The sequence below is a fragment of the Felis catus genome, chromosome C2, assembly GCF_018350175.1.
Source record: "Felis catus isolate Fca126 chromosome C2, F.catus_Fca126_mat1.0, whole genome shotgun sequence".
NCBI lineage: Eukaryota > Metazoa > Chordata > Mammalia > Carnivora > Felidae > Felis > Felis catus.
In genome coordinates, this window is record NC_058376.1 from 147599174 (window position 1) to 147623977 (window position 24804).

The window sequence follows — 24804 nt, forward strand, 5'->3', positions numbered from 1 at the left end:
CCCCTTCCCCATGGTCTTCTGTTAAGTTTCTCAGGATCCACATAAGAGTGAAACCATATGGTATCTGTCTTTCTCTGTATGACTTATTTCACTTAGCATCACACTCTCCAGTTCCATCCACGTTGCTACAAAAGGCCAGATGTCATTCTTTCTCATCGCCACATAGTATTCCATTGTGTATATAAACCACAATTTCTTTATCTACTCATCAGTTGTTGGACATTTAGGCTCTTTCCATCATTTGGCTATTTTTGAAAGTGCTGCTGTAAACACTGGGGTACAAGTGCCCCTGTGCATCAGCACTCCTGTATCCCTTGGGTAAATTCCTAGCAGTGCTATTGCTGGGTCATAGGGTAGATCTATTTTTAATTTTTGGAGGAACCTCCACACTGTTTTCCAGAGTGGTTGCACCAATTTGCATTCCCACCAACAGTGCAAGAGGGTTCCCGTTTCTCCACATCCTCTCCAGCATCTATAGTCTCCTGATTTGTTCATTTTGGCCACTCTGACTGGCTTGAGGTGATATCTGAGTGTGGTTTTGATTTGTATTTCCCTGATGAGGAGCGATGTTGAGCATCTTTTCATGTGTCAGTTGGCCATCTGGATGTCTTCTTTAGAGAAGGGTCTATTCATGTCTTCTGTCCATTTCTTCACCGGATTATTTGTTTTTCAGGTGTGGAGTTTGGTGAGTTCTTTGTAGATTTTGGATACTAGCCCTTTGTCTGATATGTCGTTTGCAAATATCTTTTCCCATTCCATCGGTTGCCTTTTAGTTTTGTTGATTTGTTTCCTTTGCAGTGCAGAAGCTTTTTCTCTTCATGAGGTCCCTATAGTTCATTTTTGCTTTTAATTCCCTTGCCTTTGGAACCAGATTTTTATAGATGTCTGCAATTTAGGACATTGTTACTTCTTTTTCTTTTTCTTTTTAAGTGCATAGACATTGTGGAAAATAGGGATAATCAGACAAAGAACTCACAAAAAAAGGATATGAAATATAATAATATATACCTAAAACAGGGAGGAGAGGAGAGAAGAATGGGTTCAAACTTAAATGACCATAAACTTAATATAGACTGCCGTATGCAGATGCTATATACAAACCTAATGGTAACCATATATCAAAACCACGAATAAATATGCAAAGAATAAAGAGAAAGAAATCCAAATATATTACTAAACAAAATTAGCAAAACATGAAAGGGAGAAAAACAAGAAAGGATCAGAGAAAATCTTCAGGAACAACCACAAAACAAGTAATAAAATGGCAATAAATACATATCTATCAGTAATTACTTTGAATGTAAATGGACTAAATGCTCCAGTCAAAAGACATAGGGTGTCAGAATGGATGAAAAAACAAGACCATATATGTTGCCTACATCGATATGCAGACCTAGAGACACCTGCAGACCAAAAGTACGGGGATGGAGAACCATCTATCATGCAAATGGATGTCAAAAGAAAGCTGAAATAGCAATCTTATACTGGACGAAATAGACTTTAGAACAAACACCCGTAGGAGCACCTGGTTGCCTCAGTTGGTTGAACTTCAGACTTCGGCTGAGGTCATGGTCTTGCAGTTTGTGAGTTTGAGCCCCGCATCAGACTCTGTGCTGACAGCTCAGAGCCTGGAGCCTGCTTCGGATTCTGTGTTTCCCTCTCTCTCTCTGCCCTGCCCCTCCTTGCATGTGTGCATATGCTCGCTCTCTCTCTCTCTCTCTCTCTCTCTCTCTCTCTCTCAAAAATAAATAAACATTTAAAAAAACATTTAAACCAAACACTGTAAGGGGTACCTGGGTGGCTCAGTTAGTTGAGCATCTGACTTCAGCTCAGGTCATGATCTCACTACTTGGGAGTTCAAACCCTGCATCAGACTCACCGCTGTCAGTGCAGAGTCAGCTTTGGATCCTGTGTCCCCCTGTCTCTCTGCCCCTCCCCCACTTGCGTTGTCTCTCTCAAAAAATAAACATTAAAAAAAAAATCACTGTAGGGGCGCCTGGGTGGCGCAGTTGGTTAAGCATCCGACTTTGGCTCAGGTCATGATCTCGCCATTCAGAGTTTGAGCCCCGCGTCAGGCTCTCTGCTGACAGCTCAGAGCCTGGAGCCTGCTTCAAATTTTGTGTCTCCCTCTCTCTCTGCCCCTCCACCACTCATGCTTTGTCTCTCTCTGTCTCTCAAAACTAAATAAACATTAAAAAACAACAAAAAAAACCCCACACACACTGTAATAGGACACAAAGAAGGACACTATGTGTCATAAAGGGGACAGTCTAACAAGAAGATATAACAATTGTAAATATTTTTGTACCCAACATGGGAGTATCCACATATATAAAACAGCTAATAACAAACATGAAACAACTAACTGATAATAATACAGTAATACTAGGGGGCTCTATCAGTCCACTTACATCAATGGACAGATCGTCTAAACAGAAAATCAGCGAGGAAACAAGGCTTTGAATGGCACACTGAAACAGATTGATTTAACAGATGTCTTCAGAACATTCCATCCTAAAAGAGCAAAATACACATTCTTTTCAAGTGCACATAGGACATTCTCCAGAATAGATCACATATTAGCCCACAGAACGGGCCTCAGCAAATACAAGAAGGTTGATATCATACCATGTACCTTTTCTGCCCACAACACTATGAAACTAGAAGTCAACCAGAAGAAAAAAATCTGGAAAGACCACAGATACATAGAGGTTAAATAACATACTACTAAACAAGGAATGGGTTAACCAGGAAATCAGGAAATGAAAAAGTATGTGCAAACAAATGAAAATGAAAACACAAAGGTCCAAAACCTGTGCAATGCAGCAAAAGCAGTTCTAAGAAGGAAGTTTATAGCAATATAGGTCTACCTCAGGAAGCAAGAAAAATCTCAAACAACCTAAACTTAGACCTAAAGGAGCTAGAAAAACAATAAACAAAACCTAAAACCAGCAGAAGGAAGGAGATAATAAAGATTAGAGCAGAAATAAATTATATAGAAACTAAAAAAAAATCAGTAGAACAGATCAATGAAACCAGGAGCTGGTTCTTTGAAAAAAAAATCAATAAAATTTATAAACCTCTAGCCAGATTTATCAAGACAAAAAGAGAAAGAACACAAACAAAATCACAAATGAGAGAGGAGAAATAATAGTCAACACCACAGAAATATAAGCAATTAGAATAGTATGAAAAACTATATGCTGACAAATTGGACAAACTGGAAGAAATGGGTCAATTCCTAGATGCTTATAAACTATCAAAACTGAAACAGAAAAAAGTAGAAAACTTGAACAAACCAATAACCAGACAAGAAATTGAATCAGTAATCAAAAAACTCCCGTGGGGCACCTTGGGTGGCTTAGTCAATTAAGCATCTGACTCTTGATTTCTGCCCAATTATGATCTCACAATCACAAGATAAGGCCCTGCGTCAGGCTCCACACTGACAGCATGGACCCTACTTGGGATTCCTTCCCTCTCTCTCTGCCCCTACCCCCGTGCGTGCCCTCTCTCTCTCTCTCTCTAAATTAGTAAATAAACATTTAAAAACAAAACCCACCTCCCAACAAACAAAAGTCCAAAGCTAGTTGGCTTCAGGCGAATTCTACCAAATATTTATTTTTTTTTTTTTTAATTTTTTTTTTTCAACGTTTATTTATTTTTGGGACAGAGAGAGACAGAGCATGAACGGGCGAGGGGCAGAGAGAGAGGGAGACACAGAAACGGAAACAGGCTCCAGGCTCTGAGCCATCAGCCCAGAGCCCGACGCGGGGCTCGAACTCACGGACCGCGAGATCGTGACCTGGCTGAAGTCGGACGCTTAACCGACTGCGCCACCCAGGCGCCCCTCTACCAAATATTTAAAGAAGAGTTGATATCTGTTCTTCTTAAACTATTCAAAAAAAAAAAAAAATAGAAATGGAAGGAAAACTTCCAGATTTATTCTATGAGGCAAGCAGTACCATGATACCAAAACCAGATAAAGACACCACTAAAAAAGATTACAGGGGTGCCTGGGTGGCTCAGTCGGTTAAGCATCTGACTTCAGCTCAGGTCATGATCTCGCAGTTCATGAGTTCGAGCCCTATGTCAGGCTCTGTGCCGACCACTCGGGAGTCTGGAGCCTGCTTTTGATTGTGTGTGTGTGTGTGTGTGTGTGTGTGTGTGTGTGTGTGTGTGTGTCTCTCTCTCTGTTCCTCCCCTGCTTGCACTCACTCTTTCAAAAATAAATAACGATTTTAAAAAGTTGAAAAAAGAGAGAACTACAGACCAGTATCCCTGATGAACATAGATGTAAAAATTCTTAAGAAAATACTAGCAAACCAAATTCAACAATACATTAAACAGATTGTTCACCACGATCATGTGGGATTTATTCCTGGGTTGCAAAGGTGGGTCAATATTTGCAAATCAGCCAATGTGATCCTTCACATAAGTAAGAGAAAGGATAAGACCACATGGTCATTTCAACAGGTACAGAAAAGCACTTGACAAAGTACAACATCCATTCATGATAGAAACCTCAAGAAAGTAAATTTAGAGGGAACATACCTCAACATAATAAAGGCCATATGTGAAAAACTCGCAGCTAACATCATCCTTAATAGGGAAAAACAGAGCATCTCCCCTAAGGTCAGAAAGAAGACGAGGATAAGGATGTCTACTCTCACAACTTTTATTCAACATAGTACTGCCAGTCCTGGCCACGGCAGTCGGACAACAAAAAGAAAAGGAATCCAGATCTGTAAGGAAGAAGTAAAACTTGGACTATTTGCAGATGACATGATACTCCACCAAAAACCTCCACCATGAGCTCACATGAACTCACTAAAGTCACAGGGTACAAAATCAATGTACAGAAATCTGTTGCATTTCTGTACACCAATAATAAAGTAGTAGAAAGAGAAATTAAGAGAGCAATCCCATTGAATCCCATTGCATCGAAAATAAGATACCTAGGAGTAAACCTAACCAAAGAGGTAAAAGATCTGTACTCTGGAAACTATAAACCATTGATGAAAGAGACTGGAGATGACACGAACAGAAAGACATTCCATGCTCATGAATTAGAAGAACAGTATTGTTAAAATGTCTATCCTACCCAGAGCAATCTACACATTTAATGAAATCCCTGTCAAAATACCAACAACATTTTTCACAGAACTAGAACAAAGTACCCTAAAATTTGTATAGTGCCACAAAAGACCCTGAATAACCAAAGCAGCCTTGGAAAAGGAAAGCAAAGTTGGAGGCATCACATTTCCAGACTTCAAGTTTTCTTACAAAGCAGTAGTAACCAAAACTCTATGGTACTGGCACAAAAATAGACACATGGATCAATGGAACAGAATAGAAATCCCAGAGATAAGTTCACAATTGTGTGGTCAATCTTTGACAAAGGAGGAAAGAATATACAAGGGGAAAACGACTGTCTCTTTAACAACTGGTGCTGGGAAAACTGGACAGTTACCTGCAAAAGAATGAAACTAGACCACTTTCTTACACCAGGTGCAAAAATAAATTCCAAATGGATTACAGCCCTAAATGTGAGACCTAAAACCATAGAATTCCTAGAAGAGAGCACAGGCAGTAATTTCTTTGACATCAGCCATAGCAACTTCTTTCTAAATATGTTGTCTGAGGCAAGGGAAACAAAAGGGAAAATAAACTACTGGGACTACATCGAAATTAAAAGCTTCTGCACGATGAAGGAAGTAATCAACAAAACTAAAAGGCACCCGACTGAATGGGAGAAGATATCTGCAAATGACATATCTGGTAAAGGGTTAGTATCCAAAATATGTAAAGAACTTCTACATCTCAACCCTTCCAACACAAATAATCCAATTAAAAAATGGGCAGAAGACCTGAACAGACATTTCTCCGAAGAAGACATCCAGATGGCCAACAGACATGAAAAGACACTCAACGTGACTAATCATCAGGGAAATGCAAATCAAAACTATAGTGAGCCACACCTCATACCTCAGCCACATTTAGAATGACTAAAATCAACAACACAAGAAACAACAGGTGTTGGTGAGGATGTGGAGAAGGGAACCCTCTTGCACCATTGGTGGGAATGCAAACTGGTGCAGCCACTGTGGAAAACAGTATGAAGTTTCCTCAAAAAGTCAAAAATAGAACTACCCTATGACCCAGCAATCTCACTACTAAGTATTTACCCAAAAAAATACAAGAACATATGTTTATTGCAGTATTATTTACAGTAGGCAAGATATGGAAGCAGCCCAAGTGTCCATTGGTTGATGAGTGGGCAAAGATGTGAGATATCTATATATCTATATCTATAATGGAATGCAGTATTACTCAGCCACGAAAAAGAATGAAATCTTGCCATTTGCAACAATATATAGAGAGTATAATGCTAAGCAAAATATGTCAGAGAAAGATAAATGCCATATGATTTCACTCCTATGTGGAATTTAAGAGAAAACAAGCAAAGGGAAAAATGAGAGAGACAGATCAAGAAACAGACTCTTAATTATAGAGAACTGATGATGGTTACCAGAGGGGTGGGGGGATGGGTTATATAGGTGATGGGGATTAAGGAGTGCATTTGTGATGAACACTGGGTGATGTATGGAAGTGCTGAATCACTATATCGTACACCTGAAACTAATATAACACGGTGTGTTAACTATCTGGAATTAAAATAAAACTTTAAGAGAGTTAAAAACAATAAGAACATTCAGCAAATCTTAAGGAGTTATAGCGACTTACCCAAGATTATACAGTCATCGGTTGAGCCAAGATTTGGATTGGGACTGTCTGACTCCAAGCTCGTTCTCTTTAGATACATGTAACAGTGTCCTTTATAGTGGATTCCTAACTCGCCAGTAACTCAGGATCATTCCTGTGAAGGAAGATACAAGGGTTCATCTAATCTCTGGGCCCACCTCTGGAGCTCCTCTGCACGGAAGGGGGCTAGTTCTCTTCACAGACAAATCCACAGGGACTCCAGCAGTTACAGGCTAGCAGCACAGGAAGGAGCTTCTGGAATCCTTCAGTCCATTCCCTGCTTGGTAGATGAAGAGTGAGTTACTTACACAAGATCACCTGGGCAGGAGGGAATAGTCTCGAATCTGCTGTCCACCTTACACTGCCCTACTGGAAGATACTGTGAACTTTGCTGGTTGATCTAATTTATTTAGCAAATAGTTTAACAGATTGGAGCCAATTATATAAAATCGCGAGATTGATCGCTTTTAATCAAATATGGTCTGACACAGTATGAGGTAGCCAAGGATAGGTCTGCCGTGCAAACATCCTGCAGCCTTAATCACCAAATGGCCAACCCCTCACATTTATCACAAGAAGCATTAAACTTATGTAACCTATTTTCTGTGCCAACACTGAATGGTAAGAAATTAGGGAATAAAGTAATCTGTCTTGTCACAGGAATTGTTCATATGAAAAAAGGAAAAAACATGAAATTTCCACATGCATTTGCCAGACTGAAAATGTGGTAGCAATAGCATCTATTAAACAAACAAAAAAAAATTGTGATTTTCCTCCTTCTTCCCAAAGGGAATCCCTGTTAGCAGTTTCTAAGTATCCTTCCAGGAAAAAAAAAAAAAAAAATTAGTCAATATGTATGTTTTATTCTTTCAGTATTAATTCTTTTATCCATCTGTGATTTTGGTGTAGCCTGTGAAATTATGTCATTCCTTTTATTTAAAAACAGTTGTTTGTTCCAACTCAGTCCTGTTTGCCAATAATAAATCGGCAATCAGTTTTGGCAATCAGTTTGATGTGGAAATGTTGGGGTTCAGGAGCAAACAGTCAAGTAAGAATTCTTGAGACATCTTTGGTGCAAATAGGTGGTTTTCTTAAAGTAAATAAACATTTAAAACATTTTTAAAAATGGAAAAGATCATTTAGTACTGCTGTCTAATAAAATGTTAGTCATGAGACCCTTTAGATGTGTAGCACTGGGCCATATGCTTGAAGGATGATTAGTAACATATATCTTGGGGGGATAGAGATAAAGGAAGTTTCCAAAGGAATTTTCTTTTTGTGTTTATTTATTTTGAGAGAGAGAGAGAGCTTGAGCAGGGGAGCAGCAGAGAGAGGGAGACAGAGAATCCCAAGCAGGCTCTGCACTGCCCACACGGAGCCCGATGTGGGGCTGGAACCCACAAACTGCGAGATCATGACATGAGCCAAAACCAAGAGTCAGACACTCAACCAATTGAGCCGCCCGGGGGCCTCCCAAAGGAATTTTTATATGTTAAAGTAGACTTACAGGATCCTGGAAGTCAGGATACTGTTAAGCTAAGATCGCCTTTTGCCCTTAGCGAAGTATCAACATCAAGGCAGCTGAGTCCCTAGAGGAAGGTCACTCTGCCCCTCTCAAGGACTTGTCAATGGGCTGCAAGTTGTAAGGAAAGTTCATTTTTTCTTTTGCCTTTGTCCCCCACATTAAGTTGGTTGCAAATGGCTAGTCGCCATCATTCTTCTGTAAGGCTGAGATGTCCTCTCCAGTCCTTGATTGAAACCTGTGTCTACCTATAGATTTTAGCTAGAATTTTTACATACCTCTAAGCCCTAGTCATTGTAGCAAAGCTTCTAGTTGGGTACATGAGGCTCTTTTGGTTTGTAAAAACAGACAAATGCACACAAGTGTCTCTTTCCCTCTGGCTTCTATTTATCCAGTGTGTCCTCTGCCTTCTCTCTGAGTTGGATAATGGTTGGCAAGAGTGACTTGAATTAAATTAAGTAAAACACTGAAAGGAACAGAGAACATAAAGGTGATAATGCCTAAATTATCTTATATAACCTGAATTAACCACGAGGAAATAACCAGACAAGCCCAAAGTAAAGGATGTGTTACAAAACAGTTCGTTTGCATTCTTCAAAAATGCCAGTGTCACGAAAGAATGAAAGGCTAAGGAGTGGTCCTGGATTAACGGTGACTCAAGAGATGTGACTACCAAATGCAGTGGGATCCTGGGTTGGGGGAGGGGAACGATGTCATGGCTGCCAACCTTGCAGTAATTGGCGAGATTGGAATAGAGGAGTTGCATGTTAGATAATTGTATCAACTTTAACTTCCTGCATTGGATGGTTGCCACGGTGGTTAATCCAGATCTCCTTTCTTGATAATATTAGCAACCAACTCATTCTTAGTTATGGTTAGATTCAGGAGTTTTAGCCCCCTTGAATCTTCTGTGGAGGAAGATGGAAAAAACAGCCTTGTTTTCAGGATCTTGTAAAAATACTAACCAGCACGCTGAACTGTGGTGCCCCCTTGCGGTGAGAGTTCCCTTCATTCTTGGGACTGGCTTCACAAAACTAGAGACTTACCGTCACCTCACGAATATTTTTCGAAACCTATTATGTATCCAGCATCTGCTAAGTGTCAAGGATTCATAAGCTCCTTCTGGAGCTTCCAAATACACAAACAAATATGGAATCACAAACCGCAAGAGGGTTTTGAAGGAGACTTTATAAACAGGCTGATTATCTCTAAAACTTGGCATGAAAGAGAAGCGAGATACCCCTGTCTTTTGGTTCATACTGAGTTTGGGGCAGCCCTTCTCCATGGCTGTTGGGATTACCCGTTCTGGTCTGGGTCCCTGCTTGCCTTACCACTACTTAGGACTGGTAATAACATAGTTAGTGCTTTCCTGTCTGGGACTTATAATAATAATTTTCTTGAAGTTACATCTGAGAAAAGGTGGGATTGCTGTCAACCAAGCCCACTTCTCTAAGGGACACTGTATGTAATTTGCAGCCACAGAGGAACCGACAGACCCCACCTGTATCAGTGGCACCTGGAGAGCACCTTCCTCCCTGCCTGTCTTGTCTGTCACATTGCTCACAACAGCACCTCGCTTCCAGCCGCAGACAGCTGGATTGTAGTGACTTGAGCGAAGGGCTTGTCTGTGATGCTTAACGATCGTCCTTCATGCTGGAGGCTCTGAGCCGTGGCCCACGGTGAGGGACACAGGAGAAAGACCCTGATGATGTCATGATGTGGAGGCGGGGGGTGGGGGGGGGGGTGCGAGTTTACCCAACCCAGGTGATGAAACAGGATTGCACAGAATCACCCGCGTGGTCTGCTAGACTGTTTGAAAAAGGAAGACGGCCGTTTGCTCAAACTGACACAGTTCTAATATTTGGAGAACTCAGCTAAATCATAGATAATAGCAATGCTTGTGGAATAGAAAATGTGTTTCTGAGTATTGGGTGTAGACATTTTAAACATTTCATTGTGGGAAATTTATTTAAAGAAAACACAGAAGGAGGCAGAACATGGTCATGAACCCCATGTAGGCGCCCCTCACCTTTCCACTCCCCCCTGGATTCTTTTCACATATTAATTATGGATGTACTCGTAATTGCTGACAATCACTTCTTTTCTGCATTGGAAAAATACAGCTCTGTGATTTTTGGTTTTTTTTTGCTCTATTACCCCCCCCCCCCCCCCCCCCCTGGCCACACTCAGGAAGCATAGTATAGAGACTCAGAACCCCTGGGGTAGAATTGGGCTCCTGCTCGGCCCAAGGGGCCAGCCGGGGAATGTTCTCACAGTGAAGGCAGCGGTCCAAGGAAACCAGCCCCACTTCTGCACAAGCCGACTGCAAGACCTCCTGCGTCACGTCGGCTAGTGTCCTGTTGACCACGGCAAATCACATGACCGAGCCCGAAGTTAAGAGGTGCGGAAATATGTCCCACTTGCTTTCGGTCCAGGCACTCCGTGTGGTCAAGCCTAACATTAGTGGAAAGGAATGCACTCTTCCCCGTGGAAAGGACAGGGTGGGTGGTTTGAACACAAATCTGTTACGGATGTAAACGTAGACGTTGGTCCATAGGTGTTTGTGGTAGCAGAAAGTCGCTAGGTATTAAACATTGAAAGATACTTAGATAAAATAGAATACACTTCCCCAGGAAAAGAGAAAGCTGCTATTTAAGATGATGTAGAAACTATGTCAGTGAAAGTTATTCATGCCATAAAATGGAGAGAGCAGATTATGAAACCACATATATATTATGTTGCCAATTCGGAGAAGAACTATGTCTATTCATATTTCAGGAACTTAAAGATGTGTGCCAAATTGTTAATGATCATCTGCGGTAGAATTATGGAACATTTTTATTTTCAAGTTCTATTCCTCTGAATTTGCTACATTTTCTGTGATACAGATACATATCGTAGTAAGAAAAACATTTTAAACCGGGTTAGATGGGGAAGCTAAGATTCCGCATTCCTCTCAATTGCCTTTTTTGGGTAACCTTTCCATAGGCAGCAAGATAATGGAGAATGGCCTTCTCTTCAAAGAACTTCTGCAGACTCCGAATTTTCGAATTACTGTGGTTGATGATGCAGACACCGTCGAACTTTGTGGTGCTCTGAAGGTAAAGTCAGCCTTGTTATTTCTGCTCGAGGAGCTAATTGCGGCCGGCCACTGTTAGCGGTGTTGAATCTGAGCCTGAAGAGTGGGCTCTGTGTTCGTGCCTGCGCTTCAGCGAAGAATAGTGAATTGAGAGCCTTGTGTTTCACTTCCGGCTTTGCCCCAGCCTTTCCTGGGTGGTGGGAAGTTCCTCTCCCACTGGGGTTTGCTTTTACTTGGAAATCTGGGGAAAGTGTGGTGTTTTATTCTTTGGGAAACTGGCAGCATTAATATTTAAAAAGCGTGGAAAGTCTCTTGATTGTAGAATTTTACCAGAGACCAAAGCATTCCATTAATCCATGTATTTCTCTCCTATGTTGTCTTGAGCCAGAAAGGGACTTCTTGCCTCTGAATTATGCTACTCGGTTGCTTTGGTAGTTTGGTTGGTTGTTCTTTTTAATGGAAAAATAGTCTGCTGCTGACAAAGGTTTTTCCAAGAATGGTTTAAAAAGATTTTTTTTTAGGGGCGCCTGGGTGGCGCAGTCGGTTAAGCGTCCGACTTCAGCCAGGTCACGATCTCGCGGTCCGTGAGTTCGAGCCCCGCGTCGGGCTCTGGGCTGATGGCTCAGAGCCCGGAGCCTGTTTCCGATTCTGTGTCTCCCTCTCTCTCTGCCCCTCCCCCGTTCATGCTCTGTCTCTCTCTGTCCCAAAAGTAAACGTTGGAAAAAAAAAAAAGATTTTTTTTTTTAATGTTTATTTATTTTTAAGAGAGAAAGAGACACAGAGCATGAGCGGGGGAAGGAGAGAGAGAGGGAGACACAGAATCCCAAGCAGGCTCCAGGCTCTGAGCTGTCAGCACAGAGCCCGACACGGGGCTCGAACCCACGAACCGTGAGATCATGCCCTGAGCCAGAGTCGGATGCGTAACCCACTGAGCCACCCAGGCGCCACAAGCATGGTTTTATCTTTGTCCGGAAAGGGAAATGGTCCGATTACATAGGCAGCTCCTACTGGCCAGTGGCCTGGGAGGGTAAAGGGAAGGGTTTCCACGGGGGCTCCTGACTTGTTCCGCTCTGCCTATTAAAGTCTCGGTCGTGGGTCCCTCTCTCGCCTGACTCTGGGAAACAGCCAGTGAGGAGCTGGCTGGCCTTTCTGATCCTTCTCCCCCTGGAATCAGCTGCTAGAGCTGCCTTCTCAAAAAAAAAAAAAAAAAAAAAAAAAGACCTCAATGTGAATGAATACCCCCCCTCTGAGTCCCTTTTGAGCCATTTCTTTTGTAACAAAAGCCGCTTTTCAGGAATTTGAGCACCTCGGGAAGGAAGTCACTCACGCAGTCTGGCATTCATCCGCCTCCCTTCGGCAGGTAAAAATGGCAACTGAAAGAACACTGAAGAGACGAGAAACCAAAGACTGCCTTCCCGCCCTCTCTCTAGGTCGAACGTACCTCCTTTTTGTCTCATCAGAATTTAACACCACTTTCTAGAATTAATATCGTGTGTGTGTGTGTGTGTGTGGTCACAGGTCCTTACACCGTGAGGATTTTAGGAACGAAAGCCAGCCAAAGCCTGGGGCTCCCAGGCAGCACACGCCCCTACTTCTGCATGTCCGCGTGGGGCGTCCCTCCCGCGACTGGCCGACCCTGTTACACAGTGAAGACCCTGGCTTTGGCTGCTTGGTTTATTTTTGTTGGTTGAGATTTTTATGTGTTTTTAATAGTCCTTCATTAAACTAATGACCAGTTGACAACAGGGGCCTCGTGAACGCCTAATTGCTCAGCCCCAGCCTGTGTTGCTCCAAAATTGTTTTTAAGCGACTGGATGTTTCTGGTGGTGGATGGAGAAGCTGTGAGATCCTGCCCGGGACAAAGGGTGTTTTGGGGGGGGGGGGGGGGCGGGGAAGAAAGATTCTAGATTGAGGGCTCTGGAAAAGCTTCGGCTAATGGGACCTCATGCTGGTCCTGTGTCTGGGCTTAGACTGGCTTTTCATTTTTGTTGGCAGGAAGCCCGTAAGCGGATCTGTGCCTGCTACCAGGACAGAGAGTGGTTCGTGGGGGGCAGAGACAGATGGGGTTGAGGACCATTCATCATGCTTCCTCTGGCTATCCTTTGAAACAGGATCAGTTACCATCATTCCTGTCGGCTTGCATCAGAGCTGGGATTTTTGAAAACCGAGAAACAGGCACTTTGGCAGTAATTGAGGCTAACCATTTGGTCACACGGACAAGGAGATGGCGATCCAGAGAGAGTAAATCACTCAAACGTAGCGAATGTTGGCACAGTCGGAGTGTGGCAGCGGGTTCCAAGAATCTTAGTCTGGTGTTCTTTGGTTACGATGTACAGCCTGACTTTTCTGGCTTGTGTCCAGTTGAATAGAATGAATCCCTCCCTTGTCAGAGGCTGCCAAAGCAAGGACAGATGGACATACGTTTCTTTTATTACGTAATTGATGATGTGGAAATGTTGGGGTTCAGAGCAAACGGTCAAGAGAGAATTCTTGCGACATCTTCGGTGCAAAAAGGTGGTTTCACTAAAGCACAGGAACAGAACCCCTGGGCAGAAAGAGCTCCACTGGGGCTGTGAGGGGTGACTGACTGTCTACTTTCAAGTGGGGAGGGGGTTAGGGATAGGGAAAGTCTCTAAGGAATTTTGGAAGCAAGGTTTCCAGGACCTTGAGGGGGCCAGCTGTTGTTAGGAAAATGTCATTTACTCCTGCCTACTAAAACTTTTAGTCGTGAGACCCTTTAGATGTGTATCAGGGGCCATATGCTTGGAGGATGATTGCTAACATAGATTTGGGGGGTAGAGATAAAGGAAGTTTCCAAAGGCATTTTTATATGTTAAAGGAGACGTAGGATCCTGGAGGTCGGCATGTTGTTAAGCTAAGATATGCCTTTTGCCCTTAGCAAAGTATCAACATCCAGGCAGCTGAGTCCCTAGAGGAAGGTCACTCTTCCTGTCTCAAAGGCCTGTCAGTGGCCTGTAGGTTGTCAGGAAATTTAATTTTTTCCCTTGCCTTTTTTTCCCCCACATCCATTAATAGTCTGTTGTTTTTTCCTGATTATAAAAGTAGTGCACGTTCACTGTTTCACACAACAGATGGATGTAAAGAAAGTAAAAATCACCGATAGCCCCTGCATCCTGAGATACGCACTGTTGATGCTTTGTATACCCTTCCAGTCTTTTTAGTGAGCATACGTAGGCGTAGGGCTGCTTTTAAACACAAAAACTGAGTCTTACTGTTCAAATAGTATCACACGTTTGCCTCTTTCACATTAAATTAACAATCTTTAGTAATCTCTATACTAGCAATCAAAGAAATGTACACTGTCCCTTTTTTGTGCTCAAAAACATGACGTTTGAGCTACAAAAATAAAAATTGAAAACAACTCACTACAAGGATAAAACCAAAAAGAAAATGTAACGGTTTTCTGCAAAATCATATTAGAGCAGTGCATTTTACTGCCTTCAGAATGTCCTTTACCTCTGACCTATATTAATCTCCAGTAAGGCGATATTCTTTTTTAAATATCAGCTTTATTTAAGCATAATTCATGTATATTAAACTGCATCCATTTAAGTTCCTAAGACAGTGGGTTTTAACAGGTGTGTGCATAACCCTGAAAATCATGATAGGGAACATTTCCATCATCCCCAAGGGATTCTCTGTGTCCCTTTTCAGTCCCCACCCCAGCCAGGCTGTTCTGCTTTTGTTCACTACTGTTTATGTTTTCTAGAACTTTTATAATGGAGTTGTACAGTTATCTACTCTTCTGTGTGTGGCGTCAGAGATGCTTTATCAGGATTGGGTTTCATTAGCAGAGAACCAAAATAATAGCCCCTGAACGCCATAGAAGTGAATTTCTTTCTTACGTAAACATCCTCAATCTGAAAGAAAGCTCTTTTCCACACAATCCTCGGGGAGCCAGGCTCCTAACAGCTCACAAGGATTGGCCCTTGTCTTTGTGTTTTGTTTTGTTTTATTTTTTTTTAAATGTTTATTCATTTTTGAAAGACAGAGACAGAGCACAAGCAGGGGTGGGATGGAGAGAAAGGGGGAGACAGAATCCGAAGCAGGCTCCAGGCCTCGGGCTGTCAGCACAGAGCCCGACGTGGGGCTCGAACCCACGAACCGCAAGATCATGACCTGAGCCGAAGTCGGACGCTCAACCCACTGAGCCACCCAGGCGCCCCAGCTTGTCTTCATGTTTTAAAATGGTAACCATGGGGCGCCCGGGTGGCACAGTTGGTTAAGCGTCCGACTTCAGCCAGGTCACGATCTCGCGGTCAGTGAGTTCAAGCCCCGCGTCGGGCTCTGGGCTGATGGCTCGGAGCCTGGAGCCTGTTTCCGATTCTGTGTCTCCCTCTCTCTCTGCCCCTCCCCCGTTCATGCTCTGTCTCTCTCTGTCCCAAAAATAAATAAACGTTGAAAAAAAAAAATGCTGATGTATGCGGGGCGCCTGGGTGGCGCAGTCGGTTAAGCGCCCGACTTTGGCTTAGGTCATGATCTCACGGTTCATGGGTTCGAACCCTGCTTTGGGCTCTGTGCCGATAGCTCAGAGCCTGGAGCCTGTTTCCGATTCTGTGTCTCCCTCTCTCTCTGCCCCTCCCCTGTTCGTGCTCTGTCTCTCTCTGTCCCAAAAATAAATAAACGTTGAAAAAAAAATAAAATAAAATAAAATGGTAACCAGAGGGGTGCCTGGGTGGCTCTGTCGGTCAAGCGTCCCTCTCTTGGTTTCGGCCCAGGTCATCATTTAGTGGTTTGTGGGATCCAGCCCCGTGTCAGGCTCTGTGCTCTTTGTGCTGACAGCGTGGAGCCTGCTTGGGGTTCTCTCCCTCCCTCTCTCTGCCCCTCCTCGGCTTGCATTCTCTGTCTCTCAAAATAAATAAACGTTAAAAAAAAAACAACAAATGAGGTGACCAGAGCTCTAGCCATCACATCTGCAGGAGGCAGATGGTTTCATGTGAATGAGCAGTACCTCATCGTGTGACTACACCTAGCTGCAAGGGACGTCGGGTCCCCTGGTTAGCCACGTATTTGCATCAAAGTCAGGGACGCTGTGACTCTGGAGGAGGAGAGTAGGTGGGGAGATAAACCCCTAACCTGTGCCACAGCCACCTGACACACCCCTACTGCTGGGTGTGCAGGTTTCTTCCAGGGCTTTGGCTGTGATAAGCCATGCTGTGCTGCACGACCTCGTGCCTAGTGCCGGGGCCACTGCTGGATCCCGCTAGCCACATGTGGCCACTTGCATTTACATTTGAATTCGTTAAAACTTAAAAAAAAAAATTTAACGGTTCAGTTTCAAAGACTCCGGCCCCACACGAGTCTTTGGTGAGTCCCAGTGGCTCCTGGCTACCCGGTGGGGTGAGCAGATGTAAGGCATTTACATCACTGCAGAAATTTCTAAGGCCGCGTCTCATCGGGGTGCCCAGCCTGGTGGGCTACGTGCATGCGGGGTTGACACCTCAGCCAGGCCGCCCTACGCAGAGCCTAACCTGCCAGCCTTGCTGGGGGTAGGCCCACACTGTGCAGTCAGAGTTCTCCCTTAGGCCCAAAGCTCCGGTACCTGGCCTCAGGCAGAATCGGGTGGAGTGTTGGGGGTACAGGAAGCAGTGACCACTGCCTGCGTTTCACCAGAGCCCTGCGTCCTAGGTGGGGAGCGTGTTTGCATAGCCTGCGGGCGGCCTCGGCCGGCTTCTCCACTTTTATGTTCTTTCTGTGGGAGGCTAGGAGTGGAAGGAATCGAGTCCCATCCAACCCGCCCTGGCTCAGAATTGCAAAGATGGCACTTCAGGGCGAATGATTGCCTCTGAGCGTTGCCACAACCCAGGAAATGGGGAAGGGCTTACGCGCGCCTGTCTTCTGAAAATGATGGTATTTTTAGCTCCAGAATAGTTTAAAGCAGATTTAAATGCACAGTGGATAATGATAACTTTCACAGCTGAGTGATCTCAGAGGACATCTGCTCGGATGCTATTCAAACACGATCTGACTGGCTCAGTGTGTTTATTTTTCTTTTGACAGTGATAAGTGGTGGAGGGGAGAGAGTGAGGGTTTCAAGATCCATCGTAAGGCGATTAAACTGGATCGGCGCCCAGGGTCCCCTTAGAAGGGAGGAGTTTACCCTGCCGTGGTCTCCTGCTCCTCCTCCCCCACCTTCTAAAGTGGGGAGGTCAGCCATCTGGGGGAAACTGGGGTGATCCTGACCTGTGTGGGGGGTCACAGAAGGGCCAAGAGGCCGGCTGCAGTCCCAGGCCTTGGACACCCTCATTTGCTTTTTCTCTGGGAGCAGTGACACGAAAGGTCAGAAGCATTGCTCTGGAGCTCAGGGCTCATCCAGTACAGCTCCTGCTTGGATGCTTCCGGTGACCGAGGGCTCACTCCTTTACCTCCAAGTCTTTTAGATTTAGTGAGGTCAGCTCTTCCTGTTAGAAAGTTCTTATCTTGAATCTGAGGTGGCCCCTCTGTGCCTTTCATTCACTGACCCCCAGCGGCCCAGTGTGATCTACCCCCTGGAGCCAACTCTGGGGCCAGGCTGCCTGGTCGGGCAGGTACCCACTGTGTGACCTTGGGGGAACTACTTCCCCTGTGTGTGGGTTTCCTCACCTCTCTCTTTGCATGATAATGGGACCCGCCTTGTAGGAATGTTGTGACGATTAAACCAGTTAATACTACAGGAAGCACTTAGAGGGTCGATAAGATTAAGTGTTGTTTTTGTTATTTCCTTCCATAAATCTTTTCTTCTCCTAAGCCTACCCTGTTTACTTCCTAAGCCTTCCTGAAGGCCAGAGAGGCACTCCCCTTTGACACCTGACTGGCTGCAGAGGGTTCAGGAAGGTCTCTGACCCTAGGTGGGGTGGGAGTGGCCGGGCCACGTTAGCCACACCCTGGAAGCAGTAAGGCCCAGAGAAGAGAGTGGGCCTGAGGGGCCGGACGACGTAGGGCCTGTCTTCCTGGGAAGCCCGCTGAACCTCCCTGAGCCCGCCAGGGGGCTGGGTACACATGTGTGAGGGCTCTCCGGAGAGTGCCCGTGAGACTGTGCACAGGGGCCTCACGGGGGGCACTTCGTAAATAATCCCTCTCTCCTCTGTGTCTAGGAGCCCCCTGGTGGAAGGAAGCTGTTTTATCTCCTTCGCTATATAGCCTCGTATTGTGGTTGGTCTGTCAAGTAACCCCCAGAATGGGTCCCATCGTGGCGAAGGGGGCACAGGAGACAGTCGAGGGAACGTCGGAGAGCCATTTTAACAGTCTAACCATCTGGGTCCTTGACATGTTGCCATGGTAACTTCAATAAAACCATTTGGCAGGCTCACCCGGCAGTTGGCCTGACGGCCTGGTGGTCAGTCCTCCTACAGGTCCCCAGGTGTCTCTTTGTTGCCTCAGCACTGTCCCACTTATCTGCAGCCCCAGGGCAGGCCACAGCTGTACCAGCTTTCCTGGAGGGATGTCACCACCTTAGAAAGGCCTTGAAAGATCTTCTCTAAGCCCCAAATTTTAATACTGAGGCCAAGAAGGCTCAGAGAGGTGGAGTAATTTTCCCAAGGTCACACAGCACAGTCAGAACCAGAGACCATCTGGATATCTGTGCATGTGCTTTTGGTGCCTCCCTATGGCTTGCTTAGTCCGGCTCCTCTGCCAGGAGGGGTGTCTGGGTCTGTCTGGACCCAGCCCTGGGTGTTCTTACCATCCCCGGCTCGTCTTTGCACAGCGCCCCATGTAAAAGGTCAGGGTGTTGTTTTGCCCCTCCGCACCTCAGGGCTCCTGTCACACTGCCTGTCCCCTCCTCTCTTCCGGATGCTGCCAGACCCTAGAGTGGGCCACGCCAGGAACCGCCCACTTCCTGAGTCAGTGAGCGCACACAGTGGGTACTTGGGGAGAGATGGCCGCCATCGGGGCCTCACGAAGCCTGCAGTTCACATTGCCTGTGTGGCCGGAAGGGGTTGGGAGGCTTTTGCAGGGTCCGGACAGAAGTCGGTAGCTTTTGGAAACCTAAGCGCTCTGCAGAAGACCAGAATCCTCGTCAGCTCTACCTGCAGCTGTAGGAAGCAGGGTCTAAATGGAGTCGGGCCTCTGTAGGGCAAGACTGACCCCCCTGGAGGCTGCTTGGTTGCTCTGTCTGAACAGCTCATAACCTCCCGGGGAGACTATCGAGAACACAGAAAGTGCGAATTCATCCAAAACCTGCACGTGTTCATGTCGGGTCTCTGATCTTTTTATAACATTTTTTTTTATTGTTTATTTTTGAGCGAGAGAGAGAGTGTGCGAGCAGGGGAGGGGCAGAGAGAGGGAGACACAGAATCTGAAGCAGGTTCCAGGCTCTGAGCTGTCAGCACAGAGTCTGACATGGGGCTCGAACTCATGGGCTGTGAGATCATGACCCAAGCTGAAGTCAGTCGCTTAACGGACTGAGCCACCCAAGCGCCCTGTGTCAACTTTTTTAAAAAAATGTTTATTTTTGAGAGAGAGACAGGGACAGAGGATCCGAAGCAGGCTCTGTGCTGCCAGCACAGACCCCAATGAGGGGCTCGATCTGATGAACCGCGAGATCATGACCCGAGCCAAAGTCGGACGCTCAACCGACTGAGCCAGCCAGCGCCCCTATCGTCAACTCTTTGAGGACAAGCTTTGGGCCGCATTCTGTCTTTGCAGCTCCTCCCTGGGGGCGCCCTCAGCCCCCACGTCCTCTGCCACCGGGGCCCGCCCCCACACGGCGTGCTTAACACACATGGGTTGAAAGGAAAATCAGATTTTCGGCACCTCTTGCAGAACATCCCTTTCTGCCCAGGTTATAATTATCGTCACACGTTTTGTTGTCCCATTGGGCCAGAGGTAGGCAAACTTTTTCTGTAAGGGCCACACAGGAAACGGTGTGGGCTTTGTGGCCCGTATGGTCTGTGTCGCAACTACTCAAATCTGTTGTTAACAGCGCCAGGGCAACCACAGATGGTACACAAATAAGCAGGGGTGCCTGGCTTCCAGTACGACATTATTTACCCAAACATGCAGATGGCCCTTCGTTTGCTGACCCCTGAACCAGATTATCCGCTCCTGGAGAGGCAGGTCTGTGTCTCATCTGCCTCGTGTGTGGCGAGTTCATGCAAGAGCGGGGGCCCCACGAGTGCTTGCATAGGGATAATTGCATGAGGCAAAAGGCTGAAACTTGACCGGCACATACGTAGACCTACGGACCCAGCAACTCCGCTGCTGGGTACACACCCAACCGAAATGCCCGCTTGTGGTCACCAAGGGATATGGGCCAGCGTGGCCACAGCAGCACCATTTGCCGTGGCCCCAAACTGGGAACTACCCCAGTGCCAAGGGTGGCTCAGTCGGTTAAGCATCTGACTTCGGCTCAGGTCATGATCTCGCCGTCCGTGAGTTCGAGCCCCGCGTCAGGCTCTGTGCTGATGGCTCGGAGCCTAGAGCCTGCTTAGGATTCTGTGTCTCCCTCTCTCCCTGCCCCTCCCCTACTCATGCTCTGTCTCTGTCTCTCAAAAATGAATAAACATTTAAAAAAATTTAAAACAAACTGCACTGTATTCACACGGTGGAGTGCAGAACAGCAATGAAAATCAGTGTGCTGTAGGTAAAAATACAGCTAAATCTCACAAACATGATGTCCAACTGAGACACAGACACAAACGGTTACATACTGTGCGCCTCTTTTCACATAAAATTTCAAGACAGGTAAAGCAAATCTGGCTGGTAGAAGCCAGGAGACTGGCTGCCTTTTGGGGGTGCCGACTGGAAGAGGGTGTGAGGGTGGCATTCTGGGGCACTGGTTCCGTCCTGTTTCTGGATCAGGGTTCCGGTTACAGGGCAGTGTTTGGTTTGGGAGCATATCATCGAGCCGTGTGCTTATGACCCGCATACCTTCCCCTATGACCGTTCAAGCTGAATAAGGCATTTGGAAACAAAAAAGACAAAAAGTCAGTTTGTGCAAACAGTGTTTAGCCAGAAACTATGAGCAACCATTCTAGCTCTCTGGCCCATGTTCCTCAGCTGCTGTCTCCTACTAACCCCAGACCCGGGCTCTTGGTCCTACAAACGGGAGCACAGAAGGCTGGTCCCTCCTTTCGTCTTTGACAGTCAGGGCACAGGAGCCGACGCTGGGGACGCTGGGGCGGAGCGTTCCGACCGCGGGCCGGGGGTCCCTGCCTCCGCCTCTGCCCCCACCTTCCCAGCCCCCTGTCTGCGGCGGGTTTGTGACGGGCATGCCCGGACTTCCCCGATTCCTTCCAGAACATCGTAGCCGTGGGCGCCGGGTTCTGCGATGGCCTCCACAGCGGAGACAACACCAAAGCTGCCGTCATCCGCCTGGGGCTCATGGAGATGATCGCTTTCGCCAAGATCTTCTGCAAGGGCCAGGTGTCCACGGCCACCTTCCTGGAGAGCTGCGGCGTGGCCGACCTGATCACCACCTGCTACGGAGGCCGGAACCGCAGGGTGGCCGAGGCATTTGCCAGAACCGGGAAGGTAGCCCCTGGCCTGCCCTCGCCCACCCCTCCTCCCTCACTTGAGACTCTTGGGCCGGGGCGAGCCACAGTGCAGCGGGGATGGAGCCCAGCATTTGTCGTTTGCTGGGCGTGTCCTGCCCATGCCTGTCTCCTTTCCCTTGAGAGTACTGAGGCCTTAGCCCTGTAGCTTGTAGGTCTCTCTTTCCTTGGCTCGTAGGGGGGGATCGCAGCTCCCTTCCCCAGCTCACCTCTTGAAAGAAGGGATTCTCTAGTCTTTACCGTAGCGTTTGCATCCTTGTTTTTAAGACCATTGAAGAGTTGGAGAAAGACATGCTGAACGGACAGAAGCTCCAGGGACCTCAGACTTCTGCTGAAGTGTACCGGATCCTGAAACAGAAGGGGCTGATCGACAAGTAAGTACCCCGCAACGTCCCTGCGACCAGAGGGGGGCCACCCCCTGCTTCCCTCCTGACCGCCAGCCCGGCCGGTGCGCACGGGCACAGCTGCTTGACGGGTGCGTGCAGAACTCCCCTGGATTAGTTCCGTCCTTAGCGCGACGCAAACTTCTTCCTGCTCTGGAAAGGAGCGCTGACCCGGACCCGGGCCCCACCTCAGGGAGCAGAACTCAATTCTGTGAAGCTCGTTACAAAACATGAAGTTTGAGGTTCTGCTTTTTCCTGCAGGATGTTTGCCAAGAGCCCCGTGTCCTAGGTTTTAAATTAAAAAGAAAATGTTATAAACAGATGTAGTCTTGAGGGGCGCCTGGGGGGCTCAGTCCATTGAGCATCCGGCTCTTGATGTTGGCTCAGGTCATGATCTTACGGGTCTGTGAGTCTGAGCCCCGCGTTGGGCTCTGTGCTCACAGTGTAGAGCCTGCTTGGGATTCTCGTCTCTCTCTGCTCTTCCTCCCTCTCTCTCTCAGAATGAATAAATAAGATTAAAAAAAAAAAAAAGATACAGTGTTGTTAATAAAATGTCAAACAATTGAGAAGAGAAGAAGTGGAGGTTACTCCGGAATTCTGCCCCTAGAAGGGCCCTGTGTTAAGGTCTGGTGAGCGGCTTTGCAGTCTCTGGGTCCTCTGTGACCCTTCTGAGCTGCGAAACTATTCAAGGTGGGCTTGGGCCGGCTCCATTTGCCGCTCGATCGAGGGAGTAAACCCTATAGCACCACAAAAGCTGCCACCCTCTCCGTGGCCGCCCTGCGGCCTACCTGCCACACAGCCCTTTATCTTGCTGGTTGGCTGAACCTTCATCCCTAACCAGGATGCCAGCCGATATTAGACACCATCTAATAAATGCGCACATGGACGTATGTATGCGCATATTCTGTGTATCCTGAACTCTTCGGGAGGGAGGGGGGAGGCCTGGTCGCCCGGAAGAGGAGGGGGCCGGGCAACGGTGAAGCTGCCAATAGTGGCCAATCTGGAGCACACGCTTCTCGCTGAGCCGGTGGTGGTTACGGACGTGCGTGCTGGTGTGTTTCCTTCATCCTCTCCATCCAGTCCGGATATCTGCTGTTCCCGACCACACACCGTTCCCTCCCCTACGCCCAGCTGTCCTCTCTGGACCAGTACAAACTGAGCAGCCTTCGCGCTCCCCACGAACAAGTGGAAATGAAGGAGGGCAGGGCATTGGTCTTCCTTCTTTAACTTGCATTTTAGTTCTCTGAAATGGCTTTTCAGAGCGGCCCGGCAGAGATGGAAGTCACAAACAGGCCTCCGGAGGTGGAGAATTACCTTTAAATCGCGACTAAAAGGAAGATCCCTCCTCTGATGTGCCCGGGTTTTCCTTACGTACTTAACTGCACACAGTAGTGTGTTTGTGGCGGGTCCACTTTGATGACCGTTAAGTATTTATCAGAAATTTTTTTAAGTCTTAGGAAAATACTTGGCTGTTGGCGGATGATAATTATCTCCCAGTCACGGTTTTAAAGTGGCATCTGTGTGCTACCATGGGGTTATTCCATAGGATCCTATCATTGGACGAGTTGGCCGGGGTTACGTAGTCATCGTGGAACTCGGGGAGGCCGCGGAATGGAACTGGCTTTCTGGGATCAGTACCTGCCTGTTTGAAAAAGCAGGTGTAATCAAGCAGGCGACACTCACCTCTGAGCGGATGCCCCTCCTCTGTCCTGTCCCATTTTCGTTCTTCTGATTAGAAACTGAACAGGCCTGAGCCTGGGCTTAATGAGGTCGCTGCCGGGTTCTAGGGCACAGCACGCTCCCCCCAGGCCGCAGTGCAGATCCTGTGGGGCCCTCCCTTCCCCTACACCGCCTCCCAGAGCCGCTCAGGCCGAGCCTCCCTTCCGCTCTCTGCCCTCGACATCACCTCTTACCTTGATTTTTTCCCTTTTTCATCCCAGCCATCACTACCCGGGTCTTCCTCCCTTTCCTTCTCCTCTCCCTTCTCTTCTCCATGGCTACAGAAACAGCAGTGAGCCAGAGGGCAGCATTTAAGGCCCCCTTGTGGCTTACGAGCCAGGTGGTCTTGGGTAGGTCATATTTTTATCTGTCCTGTGCCCCAGTTTTCATTATCCACCGAATGGAACTGGTGGACCTGTGATTGCCACGGTGCCTTCTCCCTGGAGTGTTCACAATCACAAGCTTCCTGCACATCCAGAGCGAGTCCTTTAGGTTGGCATCTGGGGCAGCCTCTCAGTCGTGTTCCAGCTGTACTTTCTAACCGTCCTGTTAACCCCTACGACCCCTTCTTCACTTGAAGCAGACCTCCCTTTGCCCCAGACACCTCCTTCTCGGACTTCTGTGTGCGTCTGTCCTCCTGCTGTCTGGTCTGCCTGGACGGCCCTCCTCGACGTCCACGTCAGCCCTGACCATCCTCGGGGTGGCCCGGGTCTGTCCTCGGAGAAGCCTTCCTCCATATCCTCCAGACACAAATAACTTTCCCCGCTTTGAACACATTGTTTACACAGGCGGCCAGCAAACTTGTTGTGGAAAGAACCACATAATAAATATTTAGTCTTTGCA

The 24804-nt window shown here is 46.9% G+C and overlaps 1 protein-coding gene across 1 annotated transcript in view; it reads left to right on the top strand.

The window, feature by feature from the left end:
* Positions 1 to 24804, top strand: part of GPD1L (glycerol-3-phosphate dehydrogenase 1 like) — a 57746-nt gene that overhangs the window by 24546 nt on the left and 8396 nt on the right. The window contains exons 5-7 of the mRNA XM_023260649.2: positions 11276 to 11388; positions 21606 to 21839; positions 22127 to 22233. Of these exons, the coding sequence (XP_023116417.1) occupies positions 11276 to 11388; positions 21606 to 21839; positions 22127 to 22233 (454 nt within the window). The remainder of the gene's footprint in view (positions 1 to 11275; positions 11389 to 21605; positions 21840 to 22126; positions 22234 to 24804) is intronic.